We start from the raw sequence: 9,704 nt of genomic DNA, 5'->3' as shown, positions 1-9,704 counted from the left end.
TAATATAAAACAAACTCTTATCCATGCTGATAAGAAAAAAAATAAAGAAAACACAAACAATCAAACTAAATAAAAAGATACATTAAAATTGAAAAAAAATAAAATAAATATATTGAAATTGAATACAAAGAGAATCACTCTACTTTTTACCTAATTTTTTAATACGGTAAAAAAAAGGACTCCTCAACTTAATTTATCCAAGCCATAGTTTGGAAATTGAATCGAAAGAATTCACTCAACTTTTTATCCAATTCCACGATGTAATAAGAGAGACTCACTCAACCTCACTTGTTCACACTATAGTTTCATTATGAAACCAAAAGGAAAGTTTCACACCTCTAATCACAATAACAATTATAATAATTTATAAAATATTTATAATCTCTTATTAGTTAACATAAAAGTCTAATTTAGTAAATAAATAAACAAAATCAAAATTCACCAAACTAAATTGAACATTTAAAAAATATAAATTAATATCTTTTAAATAATATTTGATCTCTTTATATAACAAACATTTGAAACATATATCATCCTCTTCTTCTTTAAAAAAGATTTGTCTTTGAATCTTGTCGTTGAAAAATTAATATATGAAAAAAATAAATATAAAAAAATATTTTTTATTTTTTTATTTTTAGATAATTTATTACAAGCTCGACCTTTAATAAAAAAAAGAGAGAAGAGGGCCACTTAGAATTTTTAGTATTCCTTTAAACATTGCCATCAAGAATAGGATAAGACTCGTCACAACAATCAACAACCAAACAAAAATTACTAACAAGGTAAGCAACACCACTAAACTAACATTACATCTCTTTGCATATGTTGCATGTGCTCCTTGTCTTTTAATTACGGCCAATTTTATGATATTTTTTATTTGGTGTCTAATTTTTATCTAATTTATCTTTTATAATAATTTTTAAATATTTTAAACCTTTTTTATTTTTATATTTTAAAATTTAAAATTAATTATTTAATTTTTTTAATAATTTTTTTTAGACACCATACCAAACAACTTTAATTATATATAATGTACCCAAAAACTCAGCTTCTTCAAGGCCAAAGTTTCCCACTATTTTCTTTCACTGAATTTATTGTTATCCTTAAATATTACTAGAGTTGATAATGGGTAGGGTAGGGTAGGATTTGGGCTTTACCCTAATCTTATCCATGAATTGAAAATTTTTTTAAAATTCTATCCTATTTTATTCGCGGGTTGAGAATCTCTCAACCCTAATCCTATCCACACCCTAAAGTTCTAAACCCTACCCTATCCGATCCTACCCGAAGAAAAATAAATTTTTTTTAAGTAAATATAAAGTTCAACCATTTCAAATTTCATACATATTAATAAAATACTAAATTCAAATTAAAATTAAAAATAATAAAATTTTAAATAAATTCAATATAAAATTACAAATAATATGATCATCAACTAACTTAGTGGTTATTTCAAGTTTTTATAAGAGAAAAATTGTGAGTTCAACACTCACTTTCTTCACTATATACATAACTTTTACATATATATTATATAATATATTAGGGGTACAGATAAAGTAGAGTAGGATATACCCTGAACCCGTACTCTACCTTACCCGCAGGCAAACTCACACCCTACCCTACCCTACCAACAGCGAATCAGGTAGACAACCTTATCCAAACAGATTAGTTTAAATTGAATATTCGCAGATAGAATATATATTACCAGCCCTAAATATTACACAATAATTCTTCCACAATTGTTTAGTTGCATATGTTCTATTCTCTTAAAATTCTTTGAATTCTCTGATCCGAGCTTGTTTGGTTACTACCATTTATCCAATCCACAATCCTCCTTTTGCCCAAGACCTTTAACATTTTTCTTTTGTTTTTTTTACATTGTATATTTTTTTTAATAATAAAATTCAACAAGACTGACAAAATAATAATAAAACATAAATAAAAGAAATAAGAACGACAAAAATATAAAGAATACCGTGAGAGATACTAAAACTCCTTTTTTTTAGGATATAAAAAGAATAAATATAAATTAATAAAAATTAATCTAATATCTAAAATTTAATACTAAATGATAAAAAAAGATAAACAAAAATATAATAATTCAAACTGAATAAAAAATACATTAAAATAAAAATAAAAAATAAAAAAATAAATTGAAATTAAATATAAAGACAATCACTCTACTTTCTATCCAATTTTTTGATGCGACAAAAAATAAACTCCACAATCTAACTTATCCACACCATAATTTGAAAATTCAATCGAAGGGACTCACTCAACTTTTTACCCAATTTTTTTATGTAACAAGAGAGTGACTTACTCAATCTCACTTATCCAAACCATGGTTTCATCACGAAATGTAAAAGTGCTTTGGCACTTCTCTAATCACTCTATAATGGCTATAATAATTTATGAGATATGTATAACTTTTTTATTTTAACTTATGAGTAAACTATCATTTCTACCTATGAAAGTTTTAAACGCTGACAAATTTACTTATAAAAAAAATTAAAATTATACTCATAAAAATTGAATTTTGTACGACAAAATTATTCAAACACTAAAAGTTAACTAAAAATTTCAAATTGTCCTTCTCTTAACCCTAATCTCAACCCTCTGCCCCCAAATTTTAACCCTCCTTTTGTTATAGATTTCACCACCTCGTTTGCCAACATCACCGCCACCAACCATTAACCCCAAATTTCAATCCTTCCATTATTCTATACATATCACAAAGAATAATATAAGTTAAGATAAAAACCAAGACAACTACTCATCGATCACCATCATCATTTTCTTCTAAGCCTTATTATGTATCATCATGAAAGTGAGATTGAAAAATTATAATAATGATGAAGAGTAATAGGTATGTGTTGCTGAAACGAAAATTGTAGTTAGTTATGTAGCTAAGTGTGGCATTTATGTTTTTTTTTTTGCACTTTGACATTATACTATCTTGTTTCCTTTAATTTTGCCTACTTCCAGAGAAAATGCATATTCCTCATCTGCAGCGCCATTTTCGTTCTTCTCACCAAAACCTCTTTTTCCAGTCATCAAGAACATGAAGATAAAGAAGAAAAAGACACCCTACCACCACCACCAAATTGTGACAACGACGTTCACATGCTAGTTAGTTATTTCTATTGCTACGACTCTACCTCAAGAATAAGAGACAACAGAGAATGACGCTACAAGAAATAGTGTAATTATCGACGCCAAAAATCGATGGCCAAATTTTACGCCAATATTTTTCGACGGCTTATCGTCGATAAAATGAAAAAAAAATATTAAAAATAAAATATTAAAATCGACGACAACGTCATCTATTATTTTGGCAACTTTCTAACATTTTTTTGGTGACTAACTTTCTAACATTTTAATACTATTGTCACATTACCTACTAAATAGAAGATAAAAATTTTTTTCTTTAAAATCGACGAGTTATCTATTTTAATAACTAAAATATCGATAACTTTTGTTGTTGATAAATTTAAACTATAGAAATCTCTTCTCTGAAGTGAATGAAGGACGATATAGATTTATTATATAAAATAAATGGTTAGAATGTTTATTTTTATTTTAACTAAAATCGACCAAATTGCCGTCCATTTTTATCAACCAAAAAATAAATCCCTCGCACGTTTGCTTCCCGCGTCCCTCGTTTCACTTATTTCCCCAAAATTTAACACTAACCTTCCAGAGAATCAAAGTTCAGAGGCTTCTTCTTCTCCTCCAACTCCAACGCCTGAGAGTAGAGACCATAGACGGAGTCACGGTCACGGAGAGAGGCAGAGAGCAGAGCTTCTTCTTCTCCGACGCCTGAGAAAACCTGTCGTCCTCCGCCTGAGAGCAGAGCTTCTTCTTCTTCTCCTCCGCCGAGTCCTCCGCCGCGCCATTCTCTTCATGTAAGTTCCCCCCCCCTCTCTCTCTCTCGCTCGCTCTCTCTCTCTCTCTCTATCACTCGTATCACATTGTGATTTGTGAATCTGCATGTAAGTTCTTCTTCTACAGACTCTATCACTAGAGCATGTCGCAGTCGCAACTTCTTGTAAGTTCCTCTCTATCTCTCTCTCTGATTATTATATTTATTTTTGCAATTTTTGTATCTACTATTTTCTTGATGAAATTCTGAATTTGCGTTTGTTAAACCTAATTAGCATATCAATTCACCACATTACTTCAGCTCAACTAGTTTGACACATTAGTTTTACAATGTGATAAATAAAACAAAATTTAAAGGAAAGAAAGAAAAATCATTTGCTTGCTTAGTATTAGGAAAAGGTAGAGTTCTAACTTCAGATTCAGTTACAGATTTCAAGTAAAGAAAGTACTGTGTATTATTTAATTAATCTTCATGAATATTGCTCATAATATTAATTGCTCTGTTTATTTCGATTTACTTATTGAAATTTCATCTTTTCTGCTAGTCACTATGGTTTGGTAGGATTCCTATTTGATTTGACATTTGTTTTGGTAAATTTATGCTCTGGATTTACTAATTTGTTGTTTATTTTGCTTTTGTTAATGTGGAATCTAGCTTGGCATGGGGAATTCCGGAGTGTATTTTCGAATTTTTGTTTTCTAGTTTTCTTATAGAAAATTTCATCCGTTTTCAATAGCCTTGTGTAAAATCTTTCATTGAATTTTTTCGTTCCATGTATTTTGTGTAATAGTGTAGAATTCTGCTGGATTATTGATGGAGCATCTGGTGGCATACTTCTGCTTTAGTCTTGGCATAAGAGATTTTTATCAGTGCCTGCAAAGAACATTATGCAGGTAAAAGTTTAAATTCTCCTTCCTTACTTGTTTTCAATTATCTTAGATACTCAATTAACTAATGGATTTAGCACTATTGGTATAACCTTCTGAGTCCCACCAGACTTGTTACGGGCATGGCTCAAGGCACCTCTAGTCTTTTAAGCAACACAGTGTATGCCATCAGTGATGCGGCTTCCCAATTCAGTAAAGCTGCACGCAAGGTATTTCTTGCTTTGCCATTGAGAAACTTGTTAATAAACTCGGGTGTTCTTGTCATTGAGAAATTTTGAGGTATTTAGCTGAGGGTGAGGGTCTATTTGCTATGGTATCTGATGAGCATATTACTACATTATTCTGAAGTTTTCCCTTTTTATTTATTTGGGGATTTTTCATTTTTCTAAACATTTGCAAGATTCAGAAACTCCATGTAAACAGCAAATTTTATATTCATCTGTGCTGTAACTTGCTAGAGGTATTCTGCTAAGTTTATGTACCATAGTGAGGGAAATATGATTGAGGAAGTTTTAAGCTTTTCAGGGACTCAAAAAGAGTTGAACTTTAGTGCTTGTTAGCATATGGGGGTTATAACCTTTTCCGCTGAGTTATCTACTTATTCTATTGAATTTGGTTACATAGTTTTCTTCAGTTTGACTATTATTTTATATATAAGACACAGCAAAATCAGTGTTTGAGAGTATATGTTTGTTTATGCTAGCTTTTATGATTCTCTAAGCAGTATCAATTTTAAAGTGTATTAAGCTAGGATGCTAACTTTCAACACAATTCCCTTATCATAAACTAGGTTAAATACCATAACATTCAACACAATATACATAAGAAAGCATTAAAAACACAAAATAATTTGCACTTTGTCAGCAGGGGAATTTAGATCATGATCATTATTAAAGCTATATCACTGAAACAGTGCTTCACAAATAAGTGAGAAGTTTCTCAATTCACAAATCTACTTGATAACTTGGGCTTTGATGTTTAGAGTAATAAACTTTACCTGATTATTTTGGGGTGCAACATCAATTTCTGTTATCCAAACTGGTGAACGAGTGGCAACAAGTGTATCAATGGAAGCTTTTATATATGACAAATTAGGAGGAAAATTAGGAAAATGTACTAATTAGGAACTTGGGAATTTGGTCTAAGACATGTTCCAATAACTCCTCCCCTGTTCTTTTTATATTATGTATGCTAGAGAAGGAACTTGGAAATTTGGTCTAAGACATGTTAATACCAGCAATGATTCTTTAAAGGGCCAACTATCATGTCAATTTCGCTTGAATGGTGCCCAAAACGTTGTTCCTCCCACGGCGAATGTAAATTCTCTTTCGATGCTAGCGGATTGACATCATACAGGTTTATTTAAGCCCTTCTCAATCTGTTTTTTCTTTAAATTGCTAAATTGAAACCATAAAATTCCTTGTAATGACTGAGACATTGTATCTTATACATTTGTTCTCCAACTTACTAAGTAATTTACCATTCTACTTGTTTATTTTCTTGACTCAACTTCTGTTCCTATGATCGAAACCATGGAGGCTTTGACTGTAGCATTGAAATTGTAACTCATCAAGGTGCTTGCTTGTATCAAGGTTCAACTATTTGCATTTTCCTTTCCTTTCATTGTAATGTTATCTGTAGGACATGTTCGACAATCAATTTTTCTCATTGCATCGAATGCTGCAGCCATACTTCCTCCCTATTGGGCCCTTAGGAACACGGTTGTTCTTTCCCTTACTCTTGTCGACTCTTTCTTTTCTCCTTCTAGTTTAGATTAGCACACAGTTCATAAATAAAAAAATATTAAAGGTTTGACGACTTTGTTCAGTTAGCAATGCTAAAGGACATCATCAAATCTTTTTGTTCAGCTACATGTTGAGGACAAAGCACTCCTTTTATTTGTGTTAACACGGTGATTTTCTTTTAATTTAAGGATGATTTAAATAAGCAACAAAACAGTTTATTCATTATATAGAATTCTATGTGTTACTAAATCAATAACTTGTTTATGCAGGCATTAGCAAAATGGGTTTTGTTCACATCCAGTGGAATTTCAAGTGGACTATATCATGCATGTGATGTTGGCACCTGGTGTGCATTAAGCTATAATGTCCTATAGGTTAGCACTAATGGATTTGAACTAATCCTTGATGGACTAACTTTCACTTTACTCGTGTCCGTTCATGGACTTTTGGCTCTCCTTCATGGCTGTGATTAGCACTTTTCTTTATCTTGCTACTATTGATGAAGTATTTAAGAGAGCAATCCACACAGTTATTGCTATCCTTACAGCCCTATTGGCAGCAACAAAAGCAACCAGGTATTTGAACCAGTAGAATAATATGAGAACACGTGCATTTTCATATTTGTTCATTTGTGGTAGTGATGCTACTAACCCTTGTATAAAGTATCAACAAATTTATAGTAATGTGCATATTTTTATGTCTATGGGTGTCTCATATTTAGATGAATATAAGCTTGAATCTTGAATCTTTAAGTTAGAGGATTATTTATTATTATTTTGATAAGTTTGTAAACTTATTATCTAATATTTAGTATAATATTAGATAATAAGGGTACTTTGCAACTTTTTATTTATGCAATACTTCTTTGCCTTTTGATCCCTATATTAATTTCCACAATCTTCAATTATAATGATTTGCATCATTAGGTTGGAACTGTCGAAGGCTTAAATTGTTACTATGCACATAGAGAGCAGAACCCTACTTTCCAGAGGCGGATCTATTGGATGTTGGATCTGTGAGTAAATTTCAACTATTATTTCACTAATTAGCACCATTGTGGGGGAAAAGTTCATATTGAGGATAACTAAATGTTGAATATTTTGTATTATTAGTGGATTGTAATTTAAATAGAAAGGGAGTTGTAATCTTCACTTGTCAAGTTTATTGAATTGAATAGCATTGAATATTTTGTATTATTAGTGGATTGCAATTTAAACTAATATAAGTCTAAGTTTAATTATTTATCTTGGCTTGAGTCTTTATGTTAGATGATTATTTATTATTTTGATAAGTTCGTAAACTCATTATCTAATATTTATATTTAAAAATTTATTTTTCTTGTTATCTAATATTCTGTATAAATTTTTTTTATATTTAAAAGTTTATTTGCATTAATTGTTTACTATTTTTCAAATAGAAAAAATAATTAAAAAATATAGCTATTAAAATTGATGGTAACGTTGTCGCTTTTTAAATTTAAAATAGACAAAGGATTTGTCGGTATCTAAATAATTAAATCAACGGTTATTGTGTCGATTTTATTGAATCAAATATCGACAAAAGCATTGTCGGTTTTATATAATATCGACGTCAATGTTGTCGATTTTATTAAGCGGGTAAAATTCACAAACTCATTATAGACGGAAATATTGTCGATTTTATTGAATCAAATATCGACAGAAATGTCGTCGATTTTATATAATAATATCGATAGCAACGTTGTCGATTTTAGTAAGAAGGTAAATGAAGGATTACCAAGTTTAAAATAACAAGATATGATTTAAATTTGAATTGAGAATCAAATTTAAAATCAGTAACAAATCTCATACTTTATATATGTATGCCAAGAGTAGAGGAATGTGAAAGAGACGAGAATAAAACACAAGGGTTTTATTCCTTTACCTCTACACACATAAATGTATGTGAGCCTGATTCTTGGAGAAAAATTTAATGGCGTGTAAAGAGTTGCAAGAGGTTTCTCAATTTAGATCAGATGTCCATTGGTCAAGGAGTTGACAGCAAAGGTTGGTCTCGGTGTGGATACGCATAGCGCCTTCGTACCATCGAAGGAGAAAGTGATTTTTACTAAAGCGTCTAAAGGTATTTAGATCTGATCTATATATTGTATATTATTGGAATAAAGTTTAAACACAAAATAGATCTTTAAGGATTACTTTCTTTTTTTCCGCTGCGTGTTATGAACACATGGTAATCCTTCAGTGGTATCAGAGCTTTGGCTTTTTTGTGTTTAAATTTTTATTACTATATTTCTAAAAGTTTGTGAATTAATAAGATTAATTCAAATATTTTTTAAGCATATGATGTAATTATTTTCATTGAGATGGGTTTTTAATAAATTAATAGTTAATTTATTTTAGTTTTGATTATTTAATTGTGATTAAATTATCATCCTTTTAAAAATAATAGTTATGATTTTAATCAACTATTTGATTTGATTTTATTTCATCGTGACTTTGGTCACGTAAAAGAAATAAAATGTAAAATATCTTTTGTTTGTTTCTTATATATATAAGTGTATATATAAAGGTCAAATTTGATTTGATAATTTTTTAAGACTAAACGTTAGTACATGAAAAATCAAATTTTGATTTGATTGAAATGTTTTGAACACTATAATTTTAGAAATTAATAAATAAATAAAATCAAATAAAATATTTTATTATAAATATAACTTTTATATTAAAAGAATGATTATTTAATCACAATTAAATAATCAAAACTAAAATAAATTAACTATTAATTTATTAAAAACCCATCTCAATGAAAATAATTACATCATATGCTTAAAAAATATTTGAATTAATCTTATTAATTCACAAACTTTTAGAAATATAGTAATAAAAATTTAAACACAAAAAAGCCAAAGCTCTGATACCACTGAAGGATTACCATGTGTTCATAACACGCAGCGAAAAAAAAGAAAGTAATCCTTAAAGATCTATTTTGTATTTAAACTTTATTCCAATAATATACAATATATAGATCAGATCTAAATACCTTTAGACGCTTTAGTAAAAATCACTTTCTCCTTCGATGGTACGAAGGCGCTATGCGTATCCACACCGAGACCAACCTTTGCTGTCAACTCCTTGACCAATGGACATCTGATCTAAATTGAGAAACCTCTTGCAACTCTTTGCACGCCATTAAATTCTTCTCCAAGAATCA

At 29.6% G+C, this 9,704-nt stretch overlaps 1 protein-coding gene across 7 annotated transcripts; it reads left to right on the top strand.

The window, feature by feature from the left end:
• The first annotated feature begins 3,601 nt into the window (after window positions 1–3,601).
• Window positions 3,602–7,759, top strand: LOC148575647 (uncharacterized). 7 transcript variants are annotated; one of them, XR_015902210.1, is made up of 7 exons: window positions 3,602–3,905; window positions 3,998–4,048; window positions 4,674–4,776; window positions 4,880–6,491; window positions 6,599–6,682; window positions 6,785–7,090; window positions 7,442–7,759. XR_015902210.1 is itself a non-coding variant. In XM_088500958.1 (7 exons), exons 2-5 carry the CDS (start codon window positions 4,028–4,030, stop codon window positions 5,989–5,991), a joined length of 240 nt encoding a protein of 79 aa, XP_088357084.1. In that variant the 5' UTR covers window positions 3,602–3,905; window positions 3,998–4,027; the 3' UTR covers window positions 5,992–6,682; window positions 6,785–7,090; window positions 7,442–7,759. The 7 variants fall into 7 exon arrangements, 3 of the variants coding, with proteins under 3 accessions (XP_088357084.1, XP_088357083.1, XP_088357082.1); XM_088500958.1 differs by having other exon boundaries at window positions 4,679–4,776; window positions 4,880–4,979; window positions 5,971–6,682; XM_088500957.1 differs by lacking the exon at window positions 6,599–6,682 and having other exon boundaries at window positions 4,679–4,776; window positions 4,880–4,979; window positions 5,966–6,126.
• Window positions 7,760–9,704: the final 1,945 nt, after the last annotated feature.

This window comes from Arachis ipaensis, chromosome B1 (genome assembly GCF_059453495.1).
Source record: "Arachis ipaensis isolate K30076 ecotype BB chromosome B1, ASM5945349v1, whole genome shotgun sequence".
Classification (NCBI taxonomy): domain Eukaryota; kingdom Viridiplantae; phylum Streptophyta; class Magnoliopsida; order Fabales; family Fabaceae; genus Arachis; species Arachis ipaensis.
The sequence above is the reverse complement of the archived record's forward strand: the minus strand, read 5'-3'. Positions and strand labels throughout refer to the sequence as shown.

What these genes read in the sequence shown, in the direction of transcription:
- LOC148575647 (XM_088500957.1), top strand. Translation starts at nt 4,028, where the DNA reads ATGTCGCAGTCGCAACTTCTT. An exon ending in TGTCGCAGTCGCAACTTCTT is followed by an intron (nt 4,049 to 4,678) that starts GTAAGTTCCTCT and finishes GTAATAGTGTAG; the next exon opens with AATTCTGCTGGATTATTGAT. An exon ending in CTGCAAAGAACATTATGCAG is followed by an intron (nt 4,777 to 4,879) that starts GTAAAAGTTTAA and finishes GAGTCCCACCAG; the next exon opens with ACTTGTTACGGGCATGGCTC.